General features: G+C 43.6%; 1 protein-coding gene across 2 annotated transcripts in view; it reads right to left on the bottom strand.

Moving 5' to 3' along the window:
• The window catches only part of flnba (filamin B a), an 89,294-nt gene that overhangs the window by 48,605 nt on the left and 19,339 nt on the right, over window positions 1-21,350 (bottom strand). For both annotated transcript variants that reach the window (XM_020484036.2, XM_020484035.2), the window contains exons 2-7: window positions 9,210-9,458; window positions 8,965-9,059; window positions 7,820-7,967; window positions 5,306-5,499; window positions 2,887-3,049; window positions 2,501-2,695 (exon numbers count right to left, since the gene is read on the bottom strand). In XM_020484036.2, the coding sequence (XP_020339625.1) occupies window positions 2,501-2,695; window positions 2,887-3,049; window positions 5,306-5,499; window positions 7,820-7,967; window positions 8,965-9,059; window positions 9,210-9,458 (1,044 nt within the window). The remainder of the gene's footprint in view (window positions 1-2,500; window positions 2,696-2,886; window positions 3,050-5,305; window positions 5,500-7,819; window positions 7,968-8,964; window positions 9,060-9,209; window positions 9,459-21,350) is intronic.

Raw genomic sequence — 21,350 nt, forward strand, 5'->3', positions numbered from 1 at the left:
AAATTCAACTGCCTGCTACTCCTCCCCAGAAGATATGCATATTAGTAGATTTGGATAGAAAAAGTCTCTGAAACGGTTTGAATCATGTCTGTGAGTATAACAGAACTTATTTAGCAGACGAAACCCCGAGGATAAACTCCGATAAACTCCGTTTTTTTTTTTTGAGGTCACTCTTTTCAATGGGTTTTCATTGGGAATCCAGATTTCTAAGGGACCTTCGTGCAGTTCCTACCACTTCCACTGGATATCAGTCTTTAGAAATTGGTTAAGTTTCTTCAATTTGTGTAATGAAGAAGTATGGCCATCTTGAACGAGGGTAACTTGAAGTGTACTTTTAGATAGAGGCGCGTGACCAGAAAGCAAGCTTCAATTTGTTTTCTACCTGTATTGAACACACATCATCCAGTCTTCAATTTGATTGATTATTTACATAAAAGAATTCCTAAAGTTTCTACAAAAGTAGTTTGAAATGTTTTTGCAAAGATTACAGGTAACTTTTGAGATTTTTAGACACATTGCGCAAGTTGGAACCGGTGTTTTTCTGGATCAAAAGCGCCAAATAAATGGAAATGATATATATCAACGGAATTAAATCAAACAAAAAGGACCATTTGTGATGTTTATGGGACATATTGGAGTGCCGACAAAAGAAGCTCGTCATAGGTATGGCATGAATTATGTTTATTTCTGCGGTTTGGGTCACGCCAACAGGGTTTATATGCTTCTTTGTTTACTATGGTGCGATCCTCAGAAAATAGCATAGTTTGCTTTCGCCGAAGAGCCTTTTTGAAATCTGACATGTTGGCTGGATTCACAACAAGTGTAGCTTTAATTTGGTATCTTACATGTGTGATTTCATTAAAAAGTTAGATTTTTAGTTATTTGAATTTGGCGCTCTATTTTCTCTGGCTTTTGGCCAGATTGGGACACGTCCCACATATCCCAGAGGTTAACAGCAACAGATTACAAATAACACACTTGAAATCAACTCTAGACCTTATCTGCTTACTTGTAAATTAAACTAATGAGGAAATAACACATTGCATTGGAATAGCCTCAAGCAGTTGGAGTAGAACAGATTGTACTGTAGGCCTCAAGCAGTTGACATGAAGGGGGCTTCATTCAGATATAATAAGCAACAGGACTAAAGAAAACAGTTGTCTAAATGGAAGATAGGTTGCCATTTGGGAGACTTCTGGACAAAAGTAGTGTACTGAAGAGAACAGGGTGCCATTTGGGACAAGCCTACAACTCTACCTCACAAACCTCATCAAGACTAACCTGTAATATGCTTCCAAACTGAGAAGTCGGAGGGGGTTTGTAGACACAGCAAATAGATGCTCACTTCCCAATTCAACAATCACCTCAGTTTCAGTTATCCATTTGAATAAAATTAAATGACTACAAAGCCTTTGTTTTGGAAAATCAACTTGTGGGTCTGTAAAGCCAGAGGGTTTAGGGTCATGGCACCGTGTTGTACTGTGCCGTGAGGTCGTTGTGGCGTGGAAAAGCTGCATCAGGGAGATGGAATTTGGGGTTTTATGAGCTAGGCTGTAGGAGGAAGAGAGAAGGGCTGAACAAGGCTGCCAGCTCCCCTGTCCACCATGTCCTGGCTTAAGGCATCCACATGCTTCCCAGGCGAAAGAGTTTGTCCATATATTCTGACAACATTTTGGACTTCGGTGAGAGTTTGGCTTTTTAGGCACACATTTTTTCTGGAGGCAAGCCGAAGTTCAGAGCCAAAGTCTACACCCCTTCATCGGTGATTAGTCAACAGTAAGGATTCGTCAACAAAGTATTGTCATTCAACTAGAGACAACTCTTTCTCTCCCCCCCCATTGAGAAATACTGCAGCAAACAGCCTAGTTATATTTACCACTTAGACCTCCGCCTCAAAAACTTCAACATTAATGACATATCTTGAGTTCTTAATGGACAAACACCACTATTGCCACTTTTTCTAAGTGAAGGACTTAAGAGCGTATGCAAGCACACTGGTTCTGTTCAGCTAGCCAAGTTTGTCTAGGCGCCAGCCGAACCATGCTGACGCCTTTAGTCCTAATGCTCTCCTTCTGTCCACTTTCATCTTTTCCTAATCACACCTGTCCATCCCCTCTCAGCCCTGACCCAGCAGCTACCTGACAGCCAGAGTCGAGCTAGGTCACTGCCCTCCTGAGAGGTTGAGTAAGTACTGTAGGTGGTGAGACATGAGTTGAGCCGGGGGAGGCAGCTGACCACTCAGTGGAATCTAACAAGACAAACTATGTACACCCAATTGTGTCAGACCCAGAGTTCTAGAATCTAGCCAGAGTTCTGTATATAGGCTAGACGTAGGGAACAGGGGTTCTAGAATTGAAATAAAGCTCTTCAATTTAAGAAAGTTTTCAGAAGGTTTAGTGGGATTGAAAATGTAAAATGTCTGGATTGTCTTCAGAAGGTTAAAATAAAATCCATATAATTGATTAACCCCCCCCCTCACTAGGCTTAGGTTAGTGTTCACCTGGTCCAATGTTGACAGTAGAAGGACTCTTGGGTATGGCGATGCCTCCGAAGGTGACGGTGATTGTGTGAGGACCTTGCTGGGTGGGCTTGTAGGTACACCTGAACACACTGTCTCCCTTATCCTCCACCATGGCCTCCAACGGTCTGCCCTGGGGATCCTTGATGAAAGCCGACACTTCTCCCACTCCTGCCCCTAGTTGAGAGAGGAACACAGCAATAATTTAGCCAAAGCACCGAGATTCACTTTTCTGCCATAAACATACAGATCTGGGACCAGTCTACAAAGCAACAACTTCAAACTGCTAATAAAGAAAGTTCAAAAATCCAGCGAATTTGGTCAGTTATTATCCTACTAACAGAAGCAGCTGTGGGAGGAGAACCAACCTGCAGTGTATATGTCGAAGTACGTAGGTTTGTTGGCTATGTTTCCTATAGCTTCCAGTCCAGGCCCTTTGGCTGTAACCTTGGTGGGGTCTCCCTGAGCCTTGTCCACGCTCACCTCAAACGGAGACTTGGGGATCTGCTGGCCTGCAAACAGCACCGTCACCTAGACGACAACAACCATGTCAGAAAATCGACATGGAAGTGGTATCTCATGCCGCCAAACAATTTAGACACTTTATCAGACAAGCTCCCGGTCAAGTGAAGAACTTGACTGTAGAACTGAATCAAGAGCTTGCCAAATGAAGTGAAGATGCTGTTGTGGGTAGGTCTGGGGTAGTCAAATTGTGTCACCTGGTAAATGGCAATCTTCAGGTTTCCACACATGCCTACAAGCCACTGATGCAGACCTCTGGAACATCCATGTTCTAATGCATCCATGTAATATAGCCTACACCTTTCAATAAAGCCATGTAATAGTCTACACCATCACAATAAATCCATTATTTATTTTAGACATGTCTAAAGAAACATGATATGAAGAAAATGTAGTTTCAGTAGAACAGAATAGCATACTCCGTTGTCCTTATGTTAGGTCCTGATCTGGCTATGCCAAATGGCTGTAGGCTACACTAGTTCATTTAATGGACTAGATTTGCTTAGAATTCAGTGGCATTATTTTATAGTATGAAGAAAACAATTGCACAAAGCTGAATAATATAGAAATATTTTCTCCAAACCATTTGAGGAAGTGCACACGTTCTGTGTTGAGCGGTGAAAGAGATGGGTATTATTAGATGCTTAATGTAGAGTTAAATGTAACTTGTTCTACAAACATTAGGTTACATGTTCAGATTTTAAATACATTTTAAGGCTGCATGATACAATTAATGATTTGAAAAAAGTTGCTTGGAAAAGGCACGAGCTCTGCTTTGTTTCTTTGTGCAGGCTGTACACACTTCATCAGTCTCTCATTCACAATTTGACAAGCGGTTGATAAAGCCTGGAATTTCCCGACGGCATCCCTTTGCCGTAATGAACGCAAAATGTCCAAATTCCATGCCTCTTGCCCTTGGGCTAAATATAATCCTTATAATTCTCTTCTCCCAGCTGCATGCTCAGAAGCACCTCATGTGATCAGAGCTTTCTCACAGGCTACAAGTGAAGACAACCACACGCTTGTTATTTCAATTTCAAGGTGAAGAACTGTCCACATTGAATTTGTCAGCCAGCAAGAGTAGGCCTAACAAACAGGAAAAGCACTAGCCTACAGCAATCTCATATCCCCCGTAGTACATAGGTCAACCTATATTATTCTGTGCGAGAAACACATTCTAAAACAGTCTGGAACAGTAGCGAGAAGCGATAAATGAATACTAGCATCAAAACATTTTTTACGGAATGTGGCTGACAATAGATCAGAAAGTTAAGCTGAACATGTATTTCTTCACATTTTAAGCGCAGAACACACAGTAGGCTATTAGCGGGAAAACACCATTATCAAAAGCAACCTCTATAATGAAAGCATTACATGCATAATCCCATTTAAAGGGGCATTTTTATGATTAAAATTATCTTCCCCAAACTTGAAACTCTGCTTATGTATCCAAGTTAGGCTCTAAACCGCTTGTAAAATGGAATGTAAAATGGATTGATGTCCTTAATTTAAATGAAGTTCATCACAACTAGTGACCAAATAACTTATCAAAACATAGGCCTGTGGGGTAAGGCTACATGAGGTGTGCGATTATGATTACAATAATAACTCACAAGTGATAGGATAATATCGTCACCCATCAGACTATTCTTGATTTAACCCTCGGATTTTTACATATACTAAATAACAAGAGTTAGAACGGATCATTATCATGCGGCCATTTTGAAAAGGGGAAGTGGCAAAAAAAAACATCTATTAAATAGCAGGAGGACAACTCTCCCGTAGTTCATGTCCGTCAGGTAGGCTATACTCGTTGTAAAGATGAGCCTAATAAGTTTAATATTATGAAAGTTGAGAAATAAATAGGCCAACTTGATGGGACCCTCCTCTTTTTAGTAGAGGCCATCACTCTGTTTTCACACACAATTGCATAGCCTATAGAAATGTTGTGCAACATGAGCTCTCATGAAGTGTTTGATTAGATTGTCCATTACATTTGCATTGATGTCAGAGTGGTTAGAGGGACAATAGAGTGCTGAGTACCAGGCAGTTAACAAGTTTGGTAGGCTACTAATGACCATCAGCAGCACCAGACTAATTACCGTGACTACATGTGGAATTGACTACCTTCATAACTCGTGACCACTGGTGTGGCGGAAATACGGTCACCGCAGCAGACCGAGTTGTGGGGGAATGGCACAAGATCAGTTCGTAGTAATGGTTAACTGCATGAATGTTTTACAAAGGGACTTGGCTGTACTGTACCTTGTGATGACCCATAACCTGGGGTATGTAGGTGACACTGAAGGTTTTCTTCCCTTCGTTAGGAACTGCCTTCACCTCTTCTCTGGTTCCTTCTGGATCCTCCACGTAAACAGTGACCTGTCCCTGACCTGCACTGAACGCATCCACCGTGAAGACAGCAGGACGCAACACCCTGTTACCTACTGGCTCCAGACCTGGGGAGGGAGAGAACCGACTGATTAATACACCAGACACTCCTGTAGAAGATACAGGAGACTGTACTCAATAACAGTCTCCGGAGGTCTGTAGTACTGCAGGTCTTCATCCTTCAGTAACAGATTCAGAATCAGATCAATGAGGTCGATTTGGAACGGAGTGCAAATAAAGTGTCCGAGCAGTGTGTTCTTTCACAGAAAGCAACGTGAAATCCAGGACTTGTGTTACAAGGAGGAAAAGCATGTCCTCTTCAGGGTCCAAGGATTACAGAGACCAGGGGGTCTGACACTGTAGCATATGGATGGAACAGAGATCACGGTGCTTTCATTCTCCTTTCTGATGATGGGAGGGAAAGTACTGCTGAACCTATAGCCGGCCGGTGCATTATTGATCAGATGGGGAATCCAGGCCATCCTGTCCAGTAAGGAATGAACCAGGCATTAAAGCAACAGAATTCACAGATGGACCTCTCCATTGTGTTTCCTTAAAGAGGGGAGATCAGCTTTACTAGAGCAGATAAACTGTCTATCGATGGATATGTTCTCTTCCTTTGTTTTTAGTACTTTCTACATTGTAGAATAGCGACGACATCGAAACTATGAAATAACACTTATGGAATCTGTCTCATTAGTGATTGTAAACTGATCTTTGTACATAATGTCTCCGCCATAATTTCCTAAGAACGAACATAACTTCTACTTCAACGAGTCGGGCCAGGCCCTAAACCCTGGGACTCAAGGTAATGGCATTAAAAAAAACTAGCGAGCCAGCATCCTGATGATGTTGGCCAACAAATAGATCACCATCGCCCTCTGTTCTACTGGTGTAAGTGCAATCAGAACAGACTGGGCAAACTCGGTCCGAGACGATCCTGGGTCCTGAAGAACTCCTGTCCTGTTTGTCAGAGTCGTTGCTGAATGAGGACATGTTAATACAGCTCACTGTTATTTTTCGTTTTGCATCGTCAAAACCGGATAGAAGACCAGGGTAAGACGAAGGGAAGAGGGGTGTGTCTGTCAACAGCTGGTGATCTCATGTTAAGGAAGTCTCAAGTTTATGCTTGCCCGAGTTAGAATACCTCATGATTAGCTTGCACTAACACACACGAGTTGTATAGACCCATAAGCAAACAAGAAATTGCACAGTCAACGTGAGTCTCTTGTGGCCGATGACTTTTCCTCATTTACCAGCATGTAACCTGCAAGTAGGAGAAAAATAAGTAAAGCTAGATCTTAACACATACAAGGCTATACAATCCTCTCCCTCACTCAAATTTCCTAACAAATTATATCCTGGACTTCCCAGGTGGACCGCCCCCCAGGTGGTGAGGGTAGACAAGACATCTGCCACGCTGACTCAAACACCATCAAGGGTTCTGACGGGTAGGACTGGTCACCGACGGCAATGAGCAGCCTATAGGGGCGAGGTCAGAGGCCTGGCATTGTGGTGCCAGGCCAACAACCTCTCCCTCTGTCATGACAACAGCTGATCGTGGACTACAGGAAACGGAGGGCCGAGCACACCCCCATCCACATCAATGGGGCTATAGTGGAGTGGGTAAAGAGCTTCAAGTTCCTGTGTCCATATCGGTAAGGAATTAGCATGGTCCACACCCAAACAGTTGTGAAGATGTCACTACAACACCTCTTCCCCTTCAGGAGGCTGAAAAGATTTAGAAAGTTCTAGAGCTGCACCATCGAGAGCATTTTGACAGGATGCGTCGCCCCTTGGTATGGCAATTGCACTGCCCTTGACCGTAAGGTTCTAAAGAGTGATGAGTTGGGCACCAGTACATCCCTGGGGGCAAGCTTCCTGGCAAACTTCCTGCCAAGCTTCCTGCCATCCAGGACTTCTATACCAGGCGGTGTTAGAAACGCACAAAAAAAAACGATGACACCAGTCCCGAGCCATAGACCGTTCCTGCTACAGCGTGGCAAGCCGTACCAGTGCACCAAATCTGGAACCAACAGAACCCTGAACAGCTTCTACCCATAAGCAATAAGACGGCTAAATGATGAATGAGGCTGTTCAGGTCAAAAGAGGGGTGCAAATCAATACTAGGGAGGTGTTCTTAATGTTTTGTCAACTCTGTAGACCGCTACATGATATGTGTTTGGCAGGCACACAGTAGGACATAGAAAAGGTTTCATTATTATTAAGCTTGGGCCCAGTAATGTTGTGCGGTTTTGGACAAGTTATTCCTCGCAATGCTCGGGTTGTGGGTAACATTTCCTCAGGTATCAGACATATTAAAAATGAACGCACTCACTGCACTGAAAGTCACTTTGGATAAAAGATATCTATATATATATATATTACCTGGTCCATATGCACGGGCCTTCTTGGGGTTGAGTTTGGGTTTGAGGGGAGCACCAGGCTTCAGTTTGGCTTTTGGGAATTGGGACAGGTAGGTCATCACGGACTGTTCATCCACACTGGGGTCAATGATCTCCTCTGGTGCAATCACCTAAGACAGAAGACAATATCAGATAGCCACTCCAGACAACACACAATGAGGCCCTGAGTTCTGCTGACAACCTATAATTATTGCTGTTCGCGTCACATGGGTCAGGAAAAGTGGTCAGCGCCAAATGATCTAATCTACAGATTTCAGTATTCAAACTAAAGTTTGCTGGTGTTGAGCCTGTAGGTAAAATAGTCAGTCTGGAGGCAGGGTTAACACCACAGAGGAAGTCTGGAGTATTACTACAATGTTGCCAATATCAGAGACAGACAGGTTTATATAAATCTCTGCTGTTGAAAACCAAATGTTAATCTAAAAGAAATGGGAGATCATGTCTACATGCTTTTTAAAGTGGACATCAAGTTTATAAATTGCCTGGCTGGGCTGATGAGACAGTGGATTGCGCAGTGAGCTTGAACAGAGTAAAATAGGCATTTTAACATCATAGATTTAGCCAGTGGTAGCTTGTGGACTAGACACCGGCTGGAACGTGGTTTAAACCAAATCAGCGTTCAGAACTAGACCCACCCGTTGTATAAATAATGTTAATTACTCTCTGAACAGCTAGACTGTTTGCAGACGTTTAACTTGGGTGTGTTGTATGATTGATTTCAATAAAGCTTTTGATTGTTTGTATGCTGCACCCACCTGGTAGGTAAATACAACTAAAAAAAAATTTGCCACTAAAATTAAGAATCTGTCTTTATAATTAAGCGTTGTGTATTTTTTTTAAAATTATTTCGATAAACTACTGTCAGCTTCCTAAGTTAACACAGTACTGTGTTTAAAAATATGAACTTATTTTCTTTGCATTATTCGTGGTCTGACAACACTGCAGCTTTGTTATTTTGACCAGTTGTCATTTTCTGTAAATAAATGCTCTAAATTACATTTTTATTTGGGAGAAATGGTGTCAGTAGTTTACTGTCAGAAACAAATGACAGGGACCAGAGGGCTCCCTGGTCCAGCCTCACAGGGACCAAAACAGTGTTGTTCTCACCTGAGGGATACCCAGCCAGTCGTCAGCTAGCTGCATGGCCTCTTGGGCGTTGTCCGAGGGCTTGTTGTCCCACGTCTCCCAGTCAGGACACAGACCTGCACAAACAATAACGTCAATAAAACCACACATTATCAATTCCTTATCCTAAACACCCACCCAATAACAAAAAGCACACGATCACCACCAGTTAACCTCTGGACATCAGAATGGACACCGTTGTACACACCCTGACCCCCAGAACCTACCTGGAGCACAGCTGTCGACCAGGGCTCCCAGGGCCTTGCCACTCTGCCAGTCTCTGCTGAAGTTGTTGATGGGCAAGTCTGGCACTTTATTCTGGATCCATCCCAGAAGCCTCTGCTTTGGAGTCTTCTTCTCCGCCTCGTCATCCACCTCGTCTTCCCACACCGGCATGGAGATGGAGTAGTGGAGGATCAGGGTCCACACCATGCCCAGGATCAGTTTCATGTTACCATCCACTATGGCCTTTGAGTCTGGGGGGCAAGACAGATCTAGGATCAGATTTTAGGTTCACATCCACAAACACCATTTACTGTCTAGATGAAGGGAGGAGGAAGACGAAGGATGGACGAGGAAGAGGGGTTGAAAGCAATGAGGGAGGAACAGGAGGAAGACAAAGGAGGAGAAAGTCTTGACAATGACAGTATTTTTCTTGACAAAACAGATCGTGCCTCCAGAAAGTCCACATACTTTTGACTTTCCGCACGGAATTAAAATATTTTGCAACTTTGTTACTGGCCTAAACAAACCCAATAATGTCAGTGAAATTATGTTTCAAAGCTGGAATGTCTTGAGTCAGTAAGTTTTCAACCCCTTTATTATGGCCTAAATATATTTAGGAGTAAAAATGTGCTTAACAAGTCACAACAACTCACTGCGTGTAATAGTGTTTAACATGATTATGACTACCTCATCTCTGTACCCCACACATACAGATAATTGTAAGGTCCATTAATCAAGCAGTAAATTTCAAAGAGATCCAATGCCTCACAAAGGGCACCCATTGGAGAAAAAAAATCTGATATTGAATATCCCTTTGAGCATGGTGTATCAGTACACAAAGACAGGCCTCCTTCCTAACTCAGTTGCCGGAGAGGAAGGAAACCACTCAGGGATTTCACCATGAGGCCAATAGGGACTTTATAACAGAGTTTAATGGCTGTAATAAGAAAACTGAGGATGGATCAACATTGTAGTTACTCCACAATACTAAATGACAGTGGAGGGGAAGCCTGTACAGTATAAAAATATTCCAAAACATTAAACAATCACTAAAATACTGCAACACTTCGTATTCAGGACAAAAAGTTGTTTGGGGCAAATCCAACACAGCATATTTTCAAACAGTGGTGGCTGCATCATGTTATGAGTCTGCTTGTACTTAAGGACTTGGAAGTTTATCCAGGATTAAAAATGAAACAGTGGAGCTAAGGACATGCAAAAATCCTAGAGGACAAGCTGGTTCAGTCTGCTTTCCATCAGACACTGGGAGATGAAGTCACCTTCCAGCAGGACAATACCCTAAAACACAATGTAAAAATCTACACTGCAGTTGCTTACTAAGACAGTGAATATCCCTGAGAAGCAGAGTTACAGATTGGACCTAAATCTACTGAAAATATATGGCAAGACCTGAACATGGTTGTTAAGCAATGTTGAACAACCAATTTGACAGAGCATGAAGAATTTTGATAATAAAAAACAATGTTGCACAATCCAGGTGTGGAAAGCTCTTAGAGACTTACCCAGAAAAGTGTTTCTACAAAGTATTGACTCAGGGTTGTGAAAGCTTAACGTAAATGCAATATTTAGATTTACATTACATTAACAAAACATTTCTAAAAACAAAGTTCACGTTGTCATTACGGGCTAGTGTGCGTTTGTGTAGATGGAGAATATTAGTTAAATATACAGGCTGAATTCCAAAAGTGTTACAAAATGTAGATTAAGCCATGAGGTTTGAACACTTTCTGAAGGCACTGTACTGTCTTGAGTTTAAATTCCCTGGATAAGTTGACCTTCAACCCATACAGTATCATAGCTCTCCCTCAGACCGTACTGGTGAGGCCATCCTGATCAAGACCAAAACAGCTTCACTCACTGATCTCAATAGGGGGGGGGGGGACCCCATTAGCTCATCTCTGAAGACTACGGATAAGGAGGAAAAAATTGACTTTGGCCAGAGTAAGACACATGTAGCTGTACAGCATCAGGTAGAAAAACATTGCTTGGGGCATGGTCCACAAGTAGACAGTTGTTCAAAAAAACAAAATTGAACAAAATTAAACCTTGAAGTTTAGAGAAGAGATTGTGTCCTCTAAAAGAGTTGGGAAATCAGATAGCTGTTGAAAAATATTGCTCAACAGCTATGTCACAACAGTATACAGAAGTGATTTATCGTTCAAACAGTGGCTGCGTCCTATATAGCACCATATATCCTAAATAGTGCACTACTTTTGACTGGAGCCCTACGGGAATAGGGAGCCCTATGGGAACAGGGAGCCATTTAGTACAGAACCATTCAATAGGTGTCATCTTCAAGCGGTGTGTAATTCATTATACACATTACCACAACAAGAGACTGCTATAGAGACGGGATGGGCTGGGCAGTTTGTCAATCTTTCGGTCAAAGCAGAACGTTGCCCAACCTGGAGGGGCTGCACCCTGTCCACAACTGCACCACTCACACCGCTTCAAGGTGTGTGTGTGTGTGTGTACACAGTATCAGCCATCTCTGCCAAACATCCTGTCAGTGAGCACATAACAATGGTGTGAGCAGAGCAGGAGTTGAACTCTAACCCACAGCTGATGACACACCCTACCCAACACAGCCCAGTGTGTGTATATTAAAATACATTTGTACAAAATGTAAATTTTCTATTTAAACTAAATTTTCACATTGTGGTTCTGTTTCAGTTCTCGAGCTTCTTGGCTGTAAGAGTGTATGGAGCGTCATGAACAAATTACTTACTATGACTTAAATAAAATATGGGGAGTTCCACAGGGTCCAGTCCTGGGACCATTACTATTCTCACTATGCTAATAAATACAAACAGTACTGGCTTGAACCCTATGGCTTCAGACCAGAGCCCCTAGATGTATACCAAACAAGCAGACCGCTTTGAGAGCATATGGCAGGGTGAGACCAGGCACTTTCTGAAATTTGGACAGAAATTCCCTGGCATTTTGATAGCAGGGGCTGTACCGGGTTTCATCTGAAATGGCACCCTTTATAGTGCACTACTTTAGACCAGGGCCCTATATAGTGCACTACTTTAGACCAGGGCCCATAGTAGCTGACCTGGCTCTGAAAAGAAATGAAAAACCAGCTTCAATGTGTTAAATTAAGACCAAGACAACCAGCTAAAGTAGAGTACCTAACACAACCCAGAGAAAGTTTGACGATCCCCCCCCCCCATAGACTCAGTTTGACACCCCCATAGTCTGGTACCGATTTAGACAGCAGAGACAGATGACCCAATACACTGCATGGTGAGGAGTTGAGCCTAAACTCCAGTTTGTATTGTAATGCATACCAACGAATCATCCATGACCAGCCATGAACCACGCTGTGGCTAAGAGCTCACGACAATATGAACGTGTAGAAGGACTCGGGGAGCAACAGAGGCAGAATCCCACGTACACAACCATGTGTCAGCATAAACACTAAACAGATTGGCTTTTAAAAAACAGCAACAGATAAGTGTAGCATCTTATCATACATGCCAATAAAACATTTTTTGACAAGCTCAAATGAAAAGTAGTTTACGAGACAGTCATTCTGTCAGAGCCTGATGGACAGCAGACTGAGGAAAGCAGTTTATTCTGCAGGATCACCGTGTGTGTGTAGCATAGTTTAGGAAAAGCATTTGTTCTCTATAAAGTACATGTAGAATATAGTCATTTAACACAACTGGCCCTTCCGAAACAATTCTGTTTTAAATATACAAAGTAAAACTCAGCGGGTACTAGCTAAACTTTAATTTCACAGATCCGTCTTATAATTGAAGTAAATAAGGCCTTGAACACTTCCCTAGGAGCAACAAACATGTCTGCCTCAGAGCAGTGTTATTGTGTCGGTCTGTGTCGAGTTACCCTGTCAAAGACACTGGTGGGTGGAAAGTGGCCATCACCATGGTGACAGAGAGAGGTGTGTATAGACATACGACAGTTGAAAATGTCTGCATTCTTTCAGAACTTCAGTAATGTTTAAATTTTTTCACTTTTGTTTATCTACTTCACTTGCTTTGGCAATACAGCCCCCCCCTCCCCAATACAGCACCCCCCTTGCCAATACAGCCATTTGTATTGAAATTGGGATTGAGAGCCTATTCTTCAGAAACCAAGAGCCATCATTCTTCCCGAAGAGTCTATATACTGCGTGTGGTGCATACTGACAGACAACCCCTCTTCCAACGTTCCACAGGACAAATGGTAGTTATAACTAGGCAAGTCAGTTAAGAACAAATACTTACGTACAATGATGGCCTACAGGGGAACAGTGGGTTAACTGCCTTGTTCAGGAACAGAACGACAGAGTTTTACCTGGTCAGCTCGGGGGGGATTCGATCTTGCAACCTTTCGGTTAACTAGTCCAACACTCTAACCACCTGCAACTCCTGGGTGAGTAAACGAGGGAAAAAAACCTGGATAGTCCAGATAGTAATGACTATTTGTTGATAAGCAACTGCTTTGCTGAGGTTATGGTTCGTCAATCTGTAGACAAATCAGCGGTGTTAGCTAAAATAAAGTTGACACTACGGTACCTCTAATGGGAAATGTCTTGGTGCGGTTGTTACTACGCCTTGGGAATCCTCGGCTGTTACTAACAACTACAGTATGTTACTACCAGAGGCCTGCTAAAGTTGGACTGTCTCCAGCTGGATCGTCTCCAGCTGCAGTCTTAACTGTCCACCTAGAACAAGGACGGCAAACTCAATTCCTGGAGGGGTGTGAGCACCGAGTACCTAACGAATCAATAACATTAATTTGATTAAATCAGCCCAACCCCCCAGTAATTGAGTTTCACAGCCCTAACCTAGCAGCTCTGAGGCTGGGAAGGCTCCCAGCTGTTCATGGTCCATCACAGAGGGAATGACTAATTTAACCTTACTTCACTGGAAAGACCCTGCAGGCCAAACATCTCTTTAGAGAGGGCAGGACTAAGTCAGAGCCTCGCTGTCTGAGGCACTGCTGGAGGAGAGTAGAGCACGCCAGACAGAGCATGCCAGAGAGGATAAGGGAGCTGACATGACAGGCAGAAGGGAGAAATTCTCCTCCAAACAACCATGACTCCAGCCCTCTGAACTGCTATGTGTATGTCCTAGAATCACATTGAACCATTAACACAAAACCCTGGTTCCTGGTCCCCAGCCAGCCCAGAGAGGGGGAAGGGAAGAGGGTTAGGGGCCTGGTAGACATGGCTTCCCCAGAGGATGTAGAGGGACCAGAAGGTTAGGGGCCTGGTAGACATGGCTTCCCCAGAGGATGTAGGGGGACTAAGAGGGTTAGGGCACGTCACACCCCTGCCAGCTCCGTTTGGTGTAACTGAAAAGCACCACATCTACGTCCACCGACAGAGGGGACGATATCTTCCTCTATTTCATCCTTTACATTAGTACATTTAGCAACACTAAAGACCATGTCTCTAGACATTTGAGCTGCTAGGGGGTCATTGGGACTGAAATAAACCGTATTACTCTGCCACTGAACTCATGCCCCGCTGCCGTCCTAAATAAGTCGATAAACAGACATTAATATCAAACAGAGGTTAAAACCAGTTTTATGAGGGCATGTCATTCTGAATAGTTGGGAGTCCCATAGGGCAGTGCATAATGGGACCAGCGTTGTCCAGGCTAGGGGAGGGTTTTCCCGGGGTAGGCCGTCATGGCAACAACCTTATTTACACTTAACTAGGCAAGTCCGATAAATACTTTCATAAAAACAGCCAGATTATTTTGAGACAACAAAATATCAATTAGTTAGAATTTTGCTCATTAGCTTAAAGGGGCAGTCCTTCAAGGCCCAGCCGTAAAATTAAAGGGAGTGTCAGATTCTACGCACCCTGTCCGATGAACACATGGATACTTATGCATCTGCGTGAAGTTAAGGAAGTGGCTAACTAGCGTTAGCGCCACTTCCAGTCATTGTACCAAAGCTAGTTAGCAATGGTTTACATAAACAACCGTCAACTTACTTCTAACTGCAAGTGAAAGCAAAGGGCTTAAAATTGCCAAAATCTCACACTATCCCTTTAAATAGCTTCCAGAACCAGGGGGTGGGGGAAAGGGAACAAGGTCTTTGAATTCAGCAGAACACAACTTGCTAGGACAAATCACCATCGTTTCATTCTGGTTCAACTAAATCCTGTCCTTTTCTCACCCCAGCCAGTGAGCCAGCCAGGTGTATGGGATAAGGCCAGGGAAGAACAGAACCGACTAGTTTGGACTTGAGTGGCAGTCGGGCACCAATCAAGGGAAAAAAAAAGAGAACACTTGGTGCACCACTAGATAATGTGGGAATTAAATGTCCAGGGAGTGAAGCTATAATATGAACTGTAGTAGAAATGACTGGAAAACAGCCTCCACCCGTATAGAAACACAAGACGCAGTATGGTACGTTACATCAAATGGTCTTTGAACACTGCTCTTCAGTGGAAAACATCCAAGTCATCCCATCAGTTTAGATAGTGTGTCCTGGGAGCCGACATCACATCTGGAAATCCACTTTAGGGAGGTGAATGCTACAGGCCCACGTCCAAACAACGATATAGACCTTTAAATCTAGAGTCTCCTTACTCCGCTGATTGGAAAGGAAATCAAACCACAGGAAGGAACCCGTTTGCCTTACAGCGGGCGGCTGTTCACAAGCGATATTTACATCAACATGAGTGCCTGTCTATTCAAATGAACTGTAAATAAATTGGACTTAACACTTTAGTCTTAATATATGTAACAGTCTTGTTTCATCAATTTAATCTTTAAGAAAAGGTTTGTTTCACTGTAAGAACAGGTCAGTTAAAAAACAGCCCCATCTAACACCTGTCCTAACACCAACAGGAAAAGTCATGAATGAGTTGATGCCAACACTTTAGATGTCTCATGCACAACCCTTACATTCCAAATTCCAAACACCACTTTACGTTCCAAATTCCAAACACATAATTCCAAACCAGATAAACGATTGAAGGGGGTTTTGGAAGCTGCTTATTTTTTTTTTTTCCTCCCCCAGTTGCTATGGAGACCAAACAAACACTCCTAGACAACATCCATACTACAGAAGGGGGAGAAGGGAGGGAGTGAGAGGGCAATGCGGGAGGGGAGGGAGCTGTAACAATGACTGTCTTAGTGTTTCTTCAGTTCAGGAAACATTCCAAGGACAGGAAATGTGCGACTAAGATCGTGCCACAATAACCTGCAGACATTAATGTATTACCCTACATAACAGAGGACATTAACTGATGTTACATGACAAGGTTCATTCATTTGGCACAAAATTAGTCAGGAAATAAAGTGGGGAATACTGAAGTCTCATCCAGACACTGTCTGGCGCGTCAGAGTATACTGACGATGTGAGTGAAATGTTGTAGAAAGCCTAACCCGTTAACAGTAACAAGGGTTAGTTAGAAAACCTAAACGTTATGGTAAAAATAGTCTTTCATAAGTCTATGAAAACACTGGAGAAACACTATTTTACAGTGCATGTCTATTTAGCATTGTAGAAAGCCTAACTCTTCAACAGTAAAAATGTACCAACATAGGAACGTCTGACTCCGATTTGTGTATCCCAAAAATTACATTAAAACGCTGACTGGTTCACACCACAGCGGGACAATCTGGTTCCCGTCTGATGATGTCATGGTGAGTTGTGTTGCTGGCCCCACCTGCAGTCGGTCAACAGGATGCAACCTAACGCTGTGCCAACAGTTAACAAATACAACCACTGACTACATGAGACGATAAATGAGAATAGCTTAGACTAAGCTGGACTTCTGTAACGTCTCAATCTATTCCTTCAGTATGGTAGTTAATACAATCAGCTTCCATCTTACAGCTCCAACTAAATCATATTATCTGATATTAAGCCGAGTAAAACACAGGATTTGAGCCATGTGACCAAGACGCAACAAGCAGGCAGTCCTGTAGTGAAGTACTAGCAGAACCAGCATCCCCACCCAGAAACATTAGTCTGTGCTAGCGAAGCAGTCCTGTAGCTTAGCATCCGCTTTGTCCGTCACCATCAATACTGAGCCCGTCACCATCAATACTGAGCCCGTCACTGGTACTGTAGACGGGAAGCAGGAGGATTGAGTCATGGTCTGATTTGCTGAAAGGAGGAGAGGGAGGGCCTTGCATGCATTTCTATGGGGAGATTAAAAGTTGTCCAGTATTAGCGCCTCGTGGTGCACGAGACGTGGTGCGAAAAAGGATTTGTCTCCCCACTAAAGTCTCCGACCACTATAAAAGCTGCCTCTGGGCGAACATTGTTTATGGCCCTGTACAGCTCACCGAGTGGTGGGATGTAGATGTAGCCGATGTGAAATGGCTAGCTAGTTAGCGGTGGTGCATTGTTTATGGCCCTGTACAGCTCGCCGAGTGGTGGGATGTAGATGTAGCCGATGTGAAATGGCTAGCTAGTTAGCGGTGGTGCACGCTGGTAGCATTTCAAATCGGATGACATCACTTGCTCTAAGACCTTGTAGTGGTTCCCCTTGCTCTGCAAGGGTCACGGCTTTTGTGGAGCGATGGTTAACGATGCTTCGAGGGTGACTGTTGATGTGTGCAGAGGGCCCCTGGTTTGCGCCCAGATCGGCGCGAGGGGACGGACGTAAAGTCTATACTGTTACATAGACAGGCGTGATTACAGATAATGTCTTGTATCTACCAGGAGTTTCTCAATGGGACCACATGTCTAGTCCGAGACAGATTGTGAAGATATTCAGTTATCCAAACCCAGCCCTTCTATAGCATTGTCACTTGGGTAGCCCAAAATAATGAATTAGGGACCAGTGTAAACTAGGGAATAGCTGAGTTGAAGTAGGAGCCGAAATAGGTTGAGATTAGTAGCTGTTGATTCATAGTTCAAAAAGTACTTGAAGGTAAGTGATAGCGGTGTGAGCTTTAAATACAAAAATATATATAACAGGAAAAAAAAGTCAAAATAGCTAAGTCAGGTTGGAGCACGTAAGAAGTCTGTCGGCACCATCTTTCCTGCTCTGGTATTCACGAAGACAGAGCTAGACACTCCAAACAGAAAAGCTGTTGGTACTTGAAGAATCTCTGGTGTCTATACGTTCCTGGCTAAATTCCTAATTTGGCCCTCAAATCACGTCACCTAATAATCCCTAGTTAACAATTGGCTCATTCATCCCTCTCCTCTCCCCTGTAACTGTTCCCCAGGTCGTTACTGCAAATGAGAACATGTTCTCAGTCAGCTAAACCTGGTAAAATAACAGATATATAAATACAAGTTGAGTGGTAAATGTACATGTCGGAGAAGACAGGGCGGTGTGAGTACATGGTAGAGACCATGGTCCTCTGTGGGGTAGCAGATTACAAACAGGTTTGTGTGAGAACCAGAGGCCTTTGTCCGTCCGTGTGTGTGTCACACCCTTTCCCAGGACACTTGTTGACCCTACATCAGGAGCTAGTGAATCTAACATGTAAAGTGTACCATGTTTCATGTACTGAAATAAATGATCACAGAAATGATCCATTACAATTTTAAAAAAGCTTTTTAAAAATGTTATGCACAAATGTATATCTGTGAGTAAGCATTTCTTCCTTAACAAGATTTCATCCACCTGACAGGTGTGGCATATCTAGACTGATTAAACCTGCATGATCATTTCACAGGTGCACTTTGGGACAATCAAATGTGCAGTTGTGTCCCAACTGCCACAGATATAAGTTGGGGGGGGGGGGGATTAGTCTGTAATAAAGCCATTTTTGGGGATAAACTAATTCTGATTGGCTGGGCCTGGCTCCCTAGTGGGTGGGCCTAGGATGGCTGCACCCTTCCCAGTCATGTGAAATCCATAGATTAGGGCCCCCAATTTATTTCAATGGATTAATTTCCTTACATTTAACTCAGTAGAATTTGTTTTAATTGTCACATGCAGCGTTGATATTTAGGTTCAGTATAGCTCTAACCAGGCCTGCCCTGAGAGCAGTCGGTTTCTACTAATGCCATTCTGCAGAGCGGGAGACAGACGAGCAGCTAATGGAGTAAGTCATGTATGATTTCACGGGACAGTACGGGGACTGCCAAGCTGGAGCTCTGTGTGGTGTAGTACATAGTGGAGGGAATTCCTCTCGGATGAGATCACCACCTCAGGGGAGCCAATGAGGATGTAAGAGAACAATGAGCCCCGCCCCCATAAACCCATTAACAGTCCAGTCACACGACTACAGCTCCCAGCAACTTCTGTCACCTAAACCACCATCATTAGATCTCACAGAGTATGAAGGGAAGGAAAGAGAACACGAGACAGAACTGCAGTGTTCTGATTGACAGCCATTGAGGATCATTAATTAAATGTGGTTTTGAAGCTTCATTCTGAAATCCCACGGGAGAAGGCCAGCGCATCTCCTATAAAACACCCACGGGAGAAGGCCAGCGCATCTCCTATAAAACACCCACGGAAGAAGGCCAGCGCATCTCCTATAAAACACCCACGGGAGAAGGCCAGCGCATCTCCTATAAAACACCCACGGGAGAAGGAGCGCATCTCCTATAAAACACCCACGGAAGAAGGCCAGCGCATCCCCTGTAAAACACCCACGGGAGAAGGCCAGCGCATCCCCTGTAAAACACCCACGGGAGAAGGCCAGCACATCTATAAAACACCCACGGGAGAAGGCCAGCACATCTATAAAACACCCACGGGAGAAGGCCAGCACATCTATAAAACACCCACGGGACAAGGCCAGCACATCTATAAACACCCACGGGTGTTAAAACTAGACAATGCAACAGAACAGCTCTAACTCAACACACCAACCCTCCTCGCCTCTGCTGGCTCCCTCATGATAATATTGTTAGTACCTAATGTTAAAAACATCCCCCTCCCCTTAACCATAAGGCACTTTAATATTAATACACAATACTGCACTTTAATTAAAGTTCTGAATAAAATGGACAGGCTCGTCTTGGTGGGGGACATCCTATCGTAGAGTTAATTGGGGAAGTGGGTAATTCTGTATCTGTTAAGGCCTCGCCAGAGTGTTGAGTCAATGCTTGAATCATTTGTCAAAGCCTCCATCATGACCCCACAGACCATTTGCTACAAACTTATTTAGAATCCTAGTGTGCCCAAAACCACAAAGACCATTCTGAAAAATTCAACTACAAAACAGTACTCCATTTTGGCCTCAGCTTTGTATGAGCAGACAGAGGAACAAGAGAGTTGTATGTTCCAAATGGCACCCTATTCCCTACATAATGCACTACTTTACCAGACACCTATGGGCTATCGTTAAAAAGTAGTGAAGAATTTAGGGAATATTATACCTGGTGTAGCACCTAGCGAGAGTCCACAATGAATGTGTCCCAATACTGTAATGACCCAGTTACAATCACCATCAAGATAAAGATCCCTTCAGACACCAAGGTCGTGTCTACACTTTACATGCCACTTCTGCTATCAGGATACAAAGATCGCATTGAAAATACGGGTCTCGGCGCACAAAGTTACTTTGTGGTCTGATTGTGTTCCGATCTGTCTGACCACTTCAAGGTGGTGGTCAGGAATGCAAATCAGGCTTCCCAAAAGCAGTGGGCGACATCAGTACTCCTCCCACAAATCCCCAGATAAAACTGTTGTTTTGGGACCAATGGGATCTGGACCGTAACATTATGACATTGGAGGAAATACGTGTCAAGAAAATTGTTTGACATCAAATGCTAGCCAGCTAGCTAACATTTGTAAGCAATTTCTTGTTTGTCTCGAGTTATGCCAACCTGTTTGCACTCCCTTTAACGTTGTTAGCTAGCGACAGGAGGTTAGCTGGCTCGCTAGCGACAGGAGGTTAGCTGGCTCGCTAGCGACAGGAGGTTAGCTGGCTCGCTAGCGACAGGAGGTTAGCTGGCTCGCTAGCGACAGGAGGTTAGCTGGCTCGCTAGCGACAGGAGGTTAGCTGGCTCGCTAGCTACAGGAGGTTAGCTGGCTCGCTAGCTACAGGAGGTTAGCTGGCTCGCTAGCTAAAGCAATCAGTTGTGTTATCATATTTGACTTATTCCTCCATTTGTAGAAGGCACACTGGAATTTGAATATAGCGCATGAAAATGGAATCCGGACACAGACGTGTTCCTAATGCCATGAGAACTCTTATGATCAGAATATATAAGCTACATGAACGGTCAGG

Source organism: Oncorhynchus kisutch, linkage group LG5 (genome assembly GCF_002021735.2).
Source record: "Oncorhynchus kisutch isolate 150728-3 linkage group LG5, Okis_V2, whole genome shotgun sequence".
Classification (NCBI taxonomy): Eukaryota; Metazoa; Chordata; class Actinopteri; order Salmoniformes; family Salmonidae; genus Oncorhynchus; species Oncorhynchus kisutch.